Source organism: Punica granatum, chromosome 2 (genome assembly GCF_007655135.1).
Source record: "Punica granatum isolate Tunisia-2019 chromosome 2, ASM765513v2, whole genome shotgun sequence".
Taxonomy (NCBI): Eukaryota; Viridiplantae; Streptophyta; class Magnoliopsida; order Myrtales; family Lythraceae; genus Punica; species Punica granatum.
In genome coordinates this window covers 1,100,721-1,114,541 of record NC_045128.1, presented here as the reverse complement: position 1 = coordinate 1,114,541, position 13,821 = coordinate 1,100,721, and the positions used below count along the sequence as shown (strand labels likewise).

The 13,821-nt window shown below is 40.6% G+C and overlaps 1 protein-coding gene across 1 annotated transcript; it reads right to left on the bottom strand.

Moving 5' to 3' along the window:
* Positions 1-696: 696 nt before the first annotated feature.
* LOC116197282 (casein kinase 1-like protein 10) lies at positions 697-4,954 on the bottom strand. Its single transcript, XM_031527378.1, has 14 exons — positions 4,377-4,954; positions 4,240-4,280; positions 3,785-3,854; positions 3,554-3,702; positions 3,362-3,457; positions 3,211-3,281; positions 2,880-2,941; positions 2,725-2,788; positions 2,561-2,645; positions 2,282-2,408; positions 2,006-2,079; positions 1,874-1,922; positions 1,614-1,744; positions 697-1,225 (listed from the first exon to the last, which is right to left on the bottom strand). Exons 1-14 carry the CDS (start codon positions 4,450-4,452, stop codon positions 944-946), a joined length of 1,377 nt encoding a protein of 458 aa, XP_031383238.1. The 5' UTR covers positions 4,453-4,954; the 3' UTR covers positions 697-943.
* Positions 4,955-13,821: the final 8,867 nt, after the last annotated feature.

The following is a 13,821-nucleotide window of genomic DNA, read 5'->3' as shown; positions in this document are numbered from 1 at the left end:
ATGCTCTACCCCATGTTCGTATTTGTCAGGTAATAAGAACACATTGTTAACTTGTTGTACATGAGCATGCTAGATAAAGCTAACTGTGGAAATAAACTTTCCATTTAATGGTACATTAAATAATGGCAGAGTCACAAGCGACTGAGACCACCTAGTTTAAGTATCAAAATAGTTATGAAAGAGGATTCTTTGTCAACTGAAATAACGAACGAACGAACGAATGAGTTTTTTTTCCCTACAAAGGTTTCCTTACATAGAGAAGCATAAAATGCTACAAATGGAAACCGCGCCATAATTGGTATGGAAGATTAGAAGGGAATGGACACCGCTCTACAAGTTATAGATAGATCATCTCATCGCAATCGCTTTTCGTTTTACCGTACCAAGCAAAATAGCGTTGAGAGATTAATCATTACCCAAACTTTAACCACAACCATAAGGCCACCATTGGGAGGGATCTCCTTGATCAAAAATACTTTACAAATGGCAAAAGCCGAGAAATGGACACGATAATTTCACGAAGGGAAAGACGAGAGCCACAGAAAAAGGGTAAAGAGAAACCTTGTGGTCTGTATATGATTAAAGTTGAACAGTCTCTCATTAAAAAAAATTTAAAGGAAAAACCTCAATTAATATGTTAAAAAAATCTTGTGATCTGATCGAGAAATAAAAAAAAAAAATCAGTACAAGCACTCGTATTTTAATTTTTTTTTTCCCTTTGTGATCCTTGATTGAAAAAGTACAAGTGTCTTCTCTCTTCAACAAAGGAACAAAATAAAACCTTACAGTAAACTTCACGAACATTAATCTACAACAACACAACCAGTCACAATTATGAAGCACCATGTCCTCGTAATTTCGAAGATAACAATGCAACAACATCATGAGAAATACTCTCTTTCTTGGACTCAGAGGAACAAACCAGGACAGCCCACTCCAATTATCACTTCCTTTTCTCGGACCCAATAGTGAGGAGCTCGAAGCTACGGAGCTGATTATCGCGTATTCCACGTGACGAAGTCGGCCGGGAGAGGGAGGAGAGTCTGGGCTCAGACTCAGCCAGAATCCTCTGGCTCGTGGAGAGGCGGCCGCTGCTTGAGACCAGGCGACTTATTCTGCTGTCGTTCGGCTCTCCCGAAGAGCTCGGTCTGCTGCTTGAGACTAGAGCCCTCTTCGATGTGCTTCCATGTCGAGAAGTAGAAGTCCGCACTCTCTCGGGATCATGCTGCCGATGCAATGGAGAATGAAGCTTAAGTAAAAAACTATTACTAAAAGGATTGGTTCTGTTTAGATTCATCTTTCACACAAGAAAACATGCAAGTTGGAATTGCCTTCCCAACACCAAATAGAGGACCCCATCACATGCCATCTCACAGTTTTCTGGTGCTGGTTGTGGACTACTTTTTTCTCAATGTTTCAGTCTCCATCTCCAAGAACAAAGACAAATGGAAAATCAAAACTTTCATGTTACAGATCAGGAAATATTTGCACCGTGATAACACGTGGGGGTTGGGGAACTATGAAGGAAACTCAGCGAATGGAATGAGAAAGCTAGATGGTCAACCATAAAATAAAGCAAAGCCATACAAATAGACCCGGTACTACGGATTTACCACGTCTTTGGAGGGACCATCCTCGGGTGCCTTATGCTTTGAATGATCACCATGCACTCCAGCACCCGATGCATTTCTACGAGTGAATACCTCAACTGCACCTGATAACTTGTCGCGAATTTCTTGGCCCACTACATGAAACAAGTAGAACATATAAGAGCCAACTGGAACTAAAAGCCCCAAAAGATGCAATTTCGGTAAGCTTTTCTTCATCATTTCTTAACCCATCTGAAAGTATCCCTTCTTATAAAGACGCATACCTGAATGCTTTTCCGGCTTTTCACCAGATTGACCAGCTCGTCCAGTGGCCTGCGTAAAGAAATGCAAGGAGCTGAATACAGAATTACAGCAAGGAAGATAATTACCCTGTTAAATGCATTTAATTGACTAACCCTTAATCTAGAGGTCGAACCAATCTGAGGATACTTCAGTATAGTCCAGTCAAATACATAGTCAAACTGATATCCTGCACGAAATTTAAATGTCAGGGTCGGGGAAGACCATATAAACAATACACGCTATCACAAACTCACGAAGATTCATGATAGAAAATCCAACATTCATTGCCATTTGTTAAATTACTCGAACTCTCACCAGAACCGAATTCCCATAAATGGAAAATTTGTAGAGCATTAATTCCATTCGTCCTTTCCCGGAGTAACAATTACCTTCACGAATGAATAAGTCCCGGAAGAGTCTTTTCAAATATGAATAATCTGGCTTGTCTTCAAAGCGCAATGATCTGCAGTAATGGAAGTATGATACAAACTCCGAGGGATACGATTTGCAGAGCACCTATAACATAAAATCAAGAGGAATATTCCACCATTAATACAACTGGAAAGACAAAGATATGGTTTTGCATGATGTTAATTTCTGGGGAACTGATATTTGCAAAAACTACTAGTTAATGCATGACAGACTGAAGAGAATGTAGATTATGGTACCTCTATGGGGGTTAGCATCTTCTTCTCGCTGATTTTATCATATTTCTGCTTCTTTGTCCCCGCTTTAAGACCCTGCCAGGGAAGGCTGAAGCAAACAAAATATTAGCCGAGAGGTGATCAATGAATTTGATGACACTCGGACAAGGGCTGTCATTATTCCCAACCTTCCTCTTAGGAAATACATAAGCACATAACCAAGGGATTCTAGATCATCTCTTCGGCTTTGCTCTGCATGAATCAAACAAAATTGCAAATGGGTCAAGTCCAAAACTAGATAGAATACTACTAGCAGATAAGAAAATATAACAAAAATTCCTACCAACTCCAAGATGAGTATTAACACTTGCATATCGGGCTGTGCCAGTAAGATTCTTATTTTCCCTGCAAGGAAATACCCAATGTTACATTAAACAAGGCAAAAAGATGAAGGATATTGACAACAATCTTCCAACACATTGAAACATGAGATATAACAACTTATCCATTCATTTACACAAAAGTTGGGCCAGATAATAATAAGTACATTGAAAAAGAAAAAGTGTCCCAAACATGCATGCAGGAGCTCAGTATTAATGTAACATCAACAAGCATCATATGATGCGCTGCTTTCTGTCATCGAGTTTACTTATGATGAGCAGCAAGCTCCTTACCTATACGGAATGTGCTTGTGAGTTTGCAAATCCCTATACTTCTTTGCAAGGCCATAATCGATGATGTACACCTGTGATAAAACCAATAGGTTAGTGAAGAACTCACAATCATGAGCTCCCTTCACCAAATAGTATGTGTGTAAACGAGTACCTGATTTGCTTTGCGCCCCAACCCCATCAGAAAATTGTCAGGCTTTATGTCGCGGTGGAGAAACCCCCTCGAATGCATGTACTCCACTCTATTTATCTAATTTTTCAGAGAGAGAAGAGAACTTGTCAGAATGAATCCCGAAACATGCTAAGGAGAGATAGATGGTCTTAATGAGATGATTCGTTAACATACTAACTGATCAGCCAGCATCAACACTGTTTTCAAAGAGAACTTCCTGTTGCAGTAGTTGAACAAGTCTTCGAGACTAGGCCCTAGGAGATCGATAACCATGACATTGTACTCACCCTCCACTCCGAACCACTTGAGGTGCGGAACTCCCGCTTCAGTAAGAAAGTAATCAGATCAGTATTTGCATCGGACAAGAGAGTCTATCATCAGAAAAGCAGCAGAGTGTTAACTTACTTCCTCCTTGAAGAAGCATGTACAGTTTTGACTCGTAGTGAAGCTGAGGATGTTTGGTCTTGACAGACTCCTGCAAAAGTAAAACCATAACAAGTATCCAGTAAGACCACCAGAAGATCTATCCAAATCGTAACACTGTCCTGTCATAATTTTACAGAAATCTGCATGAAAAATCTCAGAGGAGGACCATGTCCTTACACCAAGTTCCACATAATGTGGAGAGCTACGCAATTAAAAACCAACAACTCATAAGCATAGCTACACTTCATCCGATGCCAAGATCAGGCTTGCATCTTCCAGGGAATTATCGCAAAGAGAACCAGGTCGCATTGACTATCTAACGTCATAAAGCAAGATCTGGACTCGAAGTCAGCTGTGAAGCTTCGAGCACAGTTCACACTGGCAACAAACACGGAAAATTGGAAAAATATTCGTGGTCTCTCGGAGAAACTTACCAACTTTATAGCAACCTCTTCCCCACTCTGTATATTAACCCCTGCATTCAATCAAATCATGAAACCCGGGGTCACGCACACACTGCGACACATCAACGAAAAGCTATAACGCCGCATCAATTGCGCATCGAGCTTACCGACGTAGAGCTCCCCGAAAGATCCACTTCCGATCTTCCGGCCCATCTTGAATTTACCCCCAATAACATGATCCATGATGACACGGGCTCGAACTCTCTCCCCAAAGAAAAGCGATCGATCAGCTCAAAAGCCTCTACGATTCCATCACATCCTATGATTTATCCCAACACAACGCTAATAAAAGAGTTTCCAACAGGATCAGGAACTGAAAGAGACGCGAGATCTCCCCCGGTGAGAATTGGGGGTGGGGGGCGTGCAGCTCGGGGGTGGGATGGCGGATCTACCAGCTGAGCTCGAATCAAAACCCTAATATGAGCTGAACCCGAGCTGCATTTGCCCAAATCAAATTGCTGGGGGGTGGGGGAACAATCCGTTAGGCAGGTAACAGAAATCGCGAGAAAGGAAGAGAGAGAGAGGAATTTGGGTCAGCGAAAGTGGAGGTGAAATTGGCAGATTACAGAAATGGAAACTGCCACACAGACACACACCCAGAGAGAGAGATGGAGAGAGAGAGAAGGAGACGGAAATGGAAGATTTTTTTTCTTTTTCTTTTTTTGGGAGGGGGAGATTTTTTGGTTTTTTCGGTTGATTAATTACAGCAATTCCGCCATTATTGCTTGTCACTCTCTCTCTCTCTCTCTCCTGCTGTCTGTCCACTTTCCCTTTCCCCTTGATGAAAGAGGAGATGGGGAGGGGGCGCACGTGCGAGAAGTTAATGTTTGAGGATGGGCGAGACAGACACGTACGTGCGGGAGAGTTCCGGCACTCCCTCGGATCAGGAGAAAAACTATCCAAACGGATGTACGTACGTACGTGAATTTATGCACACGTACGCTTGCATATATAACATATTATATGTATATGTGTATATTGGAGCATGCCCGCCCTATGCTCGAAAGCAAATGAAATTCAATTTTTAGAAATTTATTATTACATTTTATAAAATTATTGTATATTATACAACTCATCAATATATACAGCCTTTGTCTAGACCATGAATCTTGAAGTTTTTGGAAGATAGAAAGATAAACAATTTTTTCTTCTCCATCCTGTGATACAATATAAATAAAAAGTACTTCAAAGAATTAGACATAATTCCGGATTCGTATTGAGTTACAGATCATTTTGACACGAGCTTATTATGTACTTTATTACCCGTGTACATGTTCTTATGAGATATCACTGTGGCACATGATGTCATGTCTACTAATCGTATTTGTTCTTATGATGTATAATGTATATATGTTTATGTGGCATATTGGAGAGTATTACGCTTACGTTCGAGAGCATACGGAATTTCAATTTAGAAATTTGTGGTTATATTTTGAATTCCTAGGCTTAATTGAACCCTCAAAACTTGCTCCGAGTATTTCAGCCTAAGCTCATCTTCTGCACTGCATGCACCCCGTGGAATTCGAAGTGAATCGTTCGGTTTAATCTTTTATACACACTAGAGAGTGATGCGTGGTGGCGAACAAGCGTATATTATTGGACAATAAGTTATAAAGTCATCATTTGCTAGATTGCATAAAAAATCTCATCAACGTCGGTTACGAAAAAAATATACGATAATAGAAGAAAATATGAACGAAAAGCAAAAAGGACACACGAAATTGATTACACAGTTCATCAGAAAAGAAATTCTGACTACGTCTGGGGGCGCCGCCAAGCCAGGTATTCTACTATTTTTTGAGTTAGGATTATAAGAGATATAAGCTGCTATTTATAAAGGGAACAAACCATAATTACATCACCAATGGGCCGAACTGAAAAAATAAAATAAAACATGGGCTAGGGGCTACACCCCCGGACCCCCAAGCATGGGGGCGCTGCCCCCCTGTGACCCCCAGCCAACTCACCGGCCAGTTGGATCGCCGTTCTCGATCCGGAATCACGGTACTTCAGACTCCATAACTCAATAATCTCTCACTTGGAGACTGAACACGAATGTAATTATCTTTTCATCTTCACAATCAACAAATAACCCATAAATGACGGCGGCACCAATCCTCGAACTCCTCAAGTTCCAAGGCCAGTTGAAGCCATGCATAGCTTCAACTTCTCTAAGGTCACGGCCTTAGTTAACATGTCAGCAGAATTCTCGCTTCCACGAATCTCCATTAGTTGCAAAGCCTTCTTTTCCAAGAGATGTCGAATGTAATGATACTTCAACTCAATGTGCTTCGTTCTCGAATGAAAAGCTGGATTCTTAACTAAGAAAATAGCGCTATGACTATTGTTGTAAAGAATACTGTTCTTCTGCTCTTTCATTAGTTCACGCAAGAAATTCTGCAGCCATATCATTTCTTTACTAGCCTCTGTCACTACTATATACTCCGCTTCTGTAGTAGACAAAGTCATTGTCTTCTGCAACTTAGAAGCCCAAGAAACCGATATACAACTAAAAGTAAACACGTACCCGATTGTACTCTTCCTTTTATCAAGATCACCTGCCAAATCAGCATCAACATAACCATTCAAAACCATGTTCTTGCCTTCGAAACATAGAGCCCTCTCTGTGGTACCTCGCAAGTATCTAAAGATCCACTTTACTACTTCCTAATGCTGCTTACACAGATTACTCATATATCTACTCACAACTCTCACTGCATGCGCAATATCTGGTCTAGTACACACCACAGCATACATAATACTTCAAACTGCTGAAGCATAAGGAGTTTTCTCCATATGAGCACGCTCTGAATCACTTTTAGGTGAATTCATTTTTGATAGCTTAAAAATAGTTACCCATAAGAGTACACACTGGCTTTGCTTTATCCATAAGGAATCTCTTCAAAACTTTTTCAATGTATTCAGCCTGTGAAAGGAACAGCTTTCCTATCACTTTATCTCGATTAATCCTCATACCTAGGATCTGTTTAGCCTCTCCAAGATCCTTCATTTCAAACTATTTGGACAATTGTTTCTTCAACTTATACACCTCTTGAGCATAAGAGCTTGCTATCAACATATCATCAACATATAATAGCAAAATAATAAAGCTATTGTCAAACCTCTTGAAGTAGTAACAATGATCAGCATTGCATCTGACAAACTCGATCTCATGCATGAACCCATTAAATTTCATATATCACTGTCTCGGGACCTGTTTCAAACCATACAAACTTTTTTGTAGCTTACACACAAACTCACTGCTACCTTCGGACAAGTATCCTTCTGGTTGCTTCATATATATGTCTTCGTTAAGACCACCATGAAGAAATGTTGTTTTTACATCCATCTGCTCTAACAATAAATTCTCTGCAGCAACTATGCTCAAAACTAATCTAATAGTAGTTAGCTTCACAACATGAGAGAATATATATGTATAATCAATACCTTGTTTCTGCTGAAAACCCTTCACAACCAACCTTGCCTTATAACGCTCACTTCCATATGCATCTTCTTTAATTCTGTAAACCCACTTGTTATGCAATGCTTTCTTACCCTTTGGATGCTCAACTAGTTCCCAAGTGCTATTGGACATTAATGGCTTGTTTGGTTTCAAAGTGTGATTTTAAAATCACACTTTAAGTTAATTAAATCTACAACAAAACAAAATAACTCATACAAAGTCAAAGGGTGGGCCACATACATAACCATTTATACAACTATTTTTCAAAATCAAAATCTAATTTTAAAATCCTACTTTGAAACCAAACGCAACATAAAGAATTCATTTCATCTTCCATTGCAAGCTCCTACTTGCTCGAGTGATCATTCTGCATAGCATCAGCATAACATTTTGACTCACCACTATCAGTCAACAAAAGATAATGTAAAGAGGGCGAGTACCTTTCTAGTGCGTGATGTTGTCTTTCTAATCTCCTCAACGGAACTACTGGCATACTTGGTCTTGCCTCAACAACCTCCTGGTCATTCTGAATTTTGCTAACACGTGAGTTTGAAGTATCTAATTCAAAAAACTGAGGGCTTTCAACCTGAGTACCTGCACTATCAATGTGTGGTGCACCCGACCTGTATTTGTACAAAACATGCTCATTAAATATGACATCTCGACTTCGAATTATTTTTCGATTCTGATCATCCCAAAATCTATAACCAAATTCATCACCGCCATATCCAATAAAAGTACATTTAACAGATTTTACATCCAATTTACTTCTAGCAGTAATATCAACATGAACATACGAAACACAACCAAATACTTTAAGAAATGACAGGTTTACCTCTTTACCACTCCAAGCCTCCTCTGGTATGCCGTTATCAAAAGGAACTGATGGTCCTTTATTAATTAAGAAAGCAGCAGTGTTAACTACATCTGCCCAAAATGTCTTCGGTAACCCACACTTCAATCGCATGCACTTAGCACGTTCATTCAAGGTTCTGTTCATTCGTTCTGCAACCATGTTCTACTGAGGGGTTCCTCTAATAGTTTTCTCCATGTAAATGCCATTCACAATACAGTACTCTTTGAACTCATCGAGCTCATATTCTCCACCATTATCAGATCTCAAACATTTCACCTTCAGGCCCGTTTCATTTTCTACCAAAGCTTTCCACTTTCTGAAAGCATCAAAAGCGTTAGATTTACGTTTAAGAAAATAAACTCATAATTTCCTCGTGGAGTCGTCAATGAAGGTCTAATATGATGCGCCACCAAGAGATGTGACCGTTGATGGTCCCCATAAGTCACTATGTACTAGCTCCAACTTCTGCTCCTTCAAAGTTCTACCAGCCTTCGAAAAACTAACTCTGTTTTGCTTCCCGAATACACAATCCTTGCATAATCCACGCTTAACTGTTTTCGACCTGGTAGTTTGCCCTTTGAACATAACTATTTCATCCCTTCTCACTCATGTGGCCAAGCCCGCAATGCCACAAATTTGCATCGTTGTTTGCACTGGCAAGTGCAATGCTATCATAGCTGTTCACGGTCATGTACAGTGTATCCTCCTTCTTACCTCGAGCCACCACCATGGCCCCTTTGATTATTTTCCAAGAACTAGAGCCAAATGACAGGTCATAACCCTCATCATCCAACTGCCCTACAGAAATCAGATTCCTCTTCAAACCAGGAATGTGTCTCACACCACGCAACTGTCATACGAGTCCATTCGGTGTTTTAATCCGAACATCTCCCTTCCCTACGATCTCCAAAGGCTCATCATCAGCAAGATAAACATTACCAAAATTACCAGAAGTATAATTCTCCATTATATCGATATTAGAGCAAGAATGAAACGATGCTCCAGAATCCAAAACCCACGATTCCAACTGACTGCTGACACTCAAGATCAATGCGTCACTAATCTCCTCTGTTGCCACGTTTGCTGAGTTGTCGTCTTTCCTTTCCTTTCTCGGTGCCTCACACTGATTCGAGTAATGACCACGTTTCTTACAATTCCAGCACTCAATTGAACTTTTGTCTTTTCCTGACTTATATTTATTTCTCGATTTCGATCTGCCTCGATGCGAATTCCCTGATTCTAATATGCCTCTATTTTCTGTACTCAAAGCTATCCTGAAGTTTTTCCTGATTCTTTTTTGCGAATTTCTTCTCTAACTATCAAATCTCGAACTTCGTCAAACTTTAATTTCTCCTTCCCCGCTGAAGTATTAACAGCTGTGACCGTTCCGCTCCAACTTTCTGGTAGAGACGACAATAAAATTAGGGCTCTTACTTCGTCATCAAAATCGATATCGACTGAGGTCAATTGAGCCGTTATCAAATTGAACTCATTTAGATGTTCGGCAACAACAGTACTCTCCGACATCTTTAGGTTAAACAGCCGCCGCATCAGATTGTTCGCCGCTGATGGCTTTTCGTACATATCGGCTAAAACCTGCAGTATACCTTTGGTGGTTTTCTCCTTCGCTGTATGAAACGTCACGTTCTGCGACAACGACAAACGAATCACACTCATCACCTTCCTATCCAACACGTTCCATTCTGCGTCTGTCATCCCGATCGGCTTATCCTCTAGAGGTTGCCATGAATCTTTACCGTAAAGATAATCTTCGATCTGCATCCTCCAAAACCCATAATCCGATCCATCGAACTTTTCGATCACCGATTTTCCTCCGTCCATCGTAGATTGCTCCAGATTCAAACCCATGCTTTGATACCAATTGTTACGAAAAAAATATATGATAGTAGAAGAAAATATAAACGAAAAGCAAAAAGGACACACGAAATTGATTACCTAGTTCGTCAGAGAAGAAATTCTGACTACGTTTGGGGGCGCCGCCAAACCAGGTATTCTACTATTTTTTTAGTTATGGTTACAAGAGATATAAGCTGTTATTTATAAAGGGAACAAACCCTAATTACATCACCAATGGGCCGAACTGAAAAAACAGAACAAAACATGGGCTGAGGGCTACGCCTTCGGACCCCCAAGCATGGGGGCGCTGCCCCCCTGTGACCCCCAGCCAACTCACCGGCCAGTTGGATCACCGTTCTCGATCCGGAATCACAGTACTTCAAACTCCATAACTCAACAACGTGGATTACAACATGATTTTAATAATAATAATAATAATAATAAAGATTTGCCAAATATATGATGATAAACAATATTGAAGGATGATGATGATTCTACGGTACCACCCCCAAAACTACGGGGTATCGATATCCTAATGACGTTTTCCAATCAATAAGAATGGCCAAATAATCTATAGGATTCTTTCGTTATTGTGACTTTTCAACCACATCCTTTTAGGTAAGGTGATAATTACGAAATCGAGTTTTCGCTTAACCAATAATAACAATAACAATAATAGTAATATAATATTAATGGTGAGTTGCGACGGCAATGACTTTGCTATCGTGGCCGACGGATGAAAATAACGTCCACGGACATCTTCAACATCATCTTCCATTGAAAGCCTAATATATGCCTGTAGGGAATCTAATGAAAGCATTCACAAAGTTAAAATTTAAAAGGAGGACTCCTTAGAAGAAGCTCGTGGCGATGCTAGCAGCCTGTCCAGCAAAATATGTCTGTGGCTGATCCGATCCTTTAAACCCACTTTAACGAGCTCACGTTTTTCTGAAGCAGGTTCTGCTTGCCTGCCATTCCTGGTCAGCCCGAGTCATATACATTACGGGTTATTATTAAGCCATATATGCCACATCTAGTCTACATATAGCAGGAAATATATCTTGTTTGGATTCCGGATTAAAAAATTTTAACTTTAACTTTAACTCAACACACTACATAACAAAAACACACGTTTTCCAAGTCAAAATTATAATCTCATCTCATTTGTCATTTTCCACAATCAAAATCAAAATTACTTTAATTTTGAAACCAAACACACCGTAAGTTACTCCAACAAACTTCCAAGACTCGGGGCATGCAGCTGGACCCGTTGCTGCCGATGACTCAATACAAGGAAAGGAATTCACGTGCTAGCTGTTTCAGTTATAGATAACGTACTATGTTCATTCACTGGAACTTACATACTGCAAATAAGATAGTTGAAGCAAAACCGTAATAACCGCTAACATGATCCCGACAATCTCACAATTTTCGAAACGGGGAAACAAATGTTACTGGGAATCACCAGTTACTCCTCGCATTCAGCAGTGCACTACCAATATATTCAAAATATTTATCCCAGAGTGCCTGAGCATCGTCGACCTGAGCGATCATTTCTCTTTAGTACACGACGAATACAAGGCTATTGTACGATATGATTACTAAAGGCCACTTGCTAACTCCATAGAGACATTTATCGAGCTTCTAGTGATATAAAAGAGCAGCACATGCAATCAGCAGAGCAAACTGCAACGCATCACCACAAACAAAATATGATTAAGGTATGAGGTGACGGAGCAAGTACCAGCCGATGGGTCTGAGGAAGTGAGAGCAACTGGTCGAAGATATTATCGTTCGACTCGAGGGCGAGGGAGGACACCTAGCTCGTTGAGCTGCAACAGGTCGGTGTCCAGGGACACCCGACCTTGCCAGAAACAGTATTAGCCATTCTATCGTTCATCATAGGCAACAGAGTCATCTAAAGCTCATCCACCAGAACAAGAACGATTAATCAATCATGTGCTCTCACCCATCTCTATTTCTTCAAAAGCATAACATCGTGACCATCATAGGTTACCAGAGTATCCTTAAGACAATAAGGAAAACTCGCACTAACTCAACACACAGATCATAAAAGACTTCCATACATGGTTTGGTTTCAACTCGCACTAACTCAACACACAGATCATAAAAGACTTCGATACATGGTTTGGTTTCTCTTTATCTATTTATTTGTTTATTTATTTTTTTGCTGTATCAAAAGGCCGGGAGGGGGAGACCAGCATAACAACCCCCTCTGAAGACTAGAATAAAGCGCACAGTGAACCAGAACAACTCCCATAAGGTATAGGACAAGGGTCTACTAACGCAAGCATTTTCGTATTTAAGTCGAGTTTCGACCCCTTAATCTCTTCTTTGGAAGGTGAAGTCTGTTACCAGCAGGGCTACCACCTTGGTGGTACATGGTTTGGTTACTACTATCATGATTCCAGAGCTTTAAATTGGGTCTGATCCCGACCTTTGCAACCTTTTGCTGCTCGATTTGTCCCCTCGGTGGGCACTGCCATCTCTGTCCAACCTTTTCGTTGGGTTTTGCTTGTTTGGGCCTTCTGGGCCACCAATCCCATTTTCATAAGAGGTCCATCGGTAGCCTCGAATCGGACTCCAAGGAAGCAAGGAATTATGATAGTTTTATTTACTTTTTTGTTTTTTTAATCGTCAGTTGTCACGGACGCATCCTTTCTTCCCCATTTCCAACCCAACGTATAAAGTACAAAGAAGAGGATGCGCCCTGCTTCGAGCTCTCTGTCACTCTCACTCTGTGTTTGTTTCCTCCTAATCTCCAACTTGATCACTTCCTTCCTCCGAAGGAATTGACCATGGCTGAGGTTCATCCTCTGTGCATCGAACTAGGAAATCCCGAGAATGTCGATTATGAGGTTCACCCTCTGTGCATCGAACTAGGAAATCTCGAGAATGTTCTCCCTTAGGCGGCATGGTATTCCAGATTCGCAGGATCTATCAATCTATCGTTCGCTCTTTTTCGGGATGGGATGGGTATAGCTGAAGCTGAGGATAAAAGAATGTGAATAGATCGAGACGATCGTTATGATTAGCCAGTGAGTTTGTTCTGCATTGCTGCTTCAGATTTCTCTGCCATTTGTTTTCTGCATTTACGTAATAGTATTCCGACTATTATACGTGCACAGGAAGACAAGACGAGCTGGTCTGTGCAAATGTTATCTTTGCCCATTCCTCCTAGTAATGACCAGTTCTGGTGGGAGAAGAAGGTGCTCGAACAGAATGCTCTTCGTATTAATCTTGGCACGCGCACAATCTTCAAGCAGGTCATAGGATAATCGATCAAGTGTATGCAACTTAGCATTATAGCTTGTTATACCTGATCCGGTATGAAATGCTGGCAAATCCCATCCCA

Coding starts and splice junctions, on each gene's coding strand:
- LOC116197282 (XM_031527378.1), bottom strand. CDS start 4,452: ATGGATCATGTTATTGGGGGTAAATTCAAGATGGGCCGGAAGATCGGA. Junction 3,458..3,553: donor TGATGCTGGCTGATCAGTTA/GTATGTTAACGA, acceptor CTGAAAAATTAG/ATAAATAGAGTGGAGTACAT. Junction 2,080..2,281: donor GGACTTATTCATTCGTGAAG/GTAATTGTTACT, acceptor AATTTCGTGCAG/GATATCAGTTTGACTATGTA.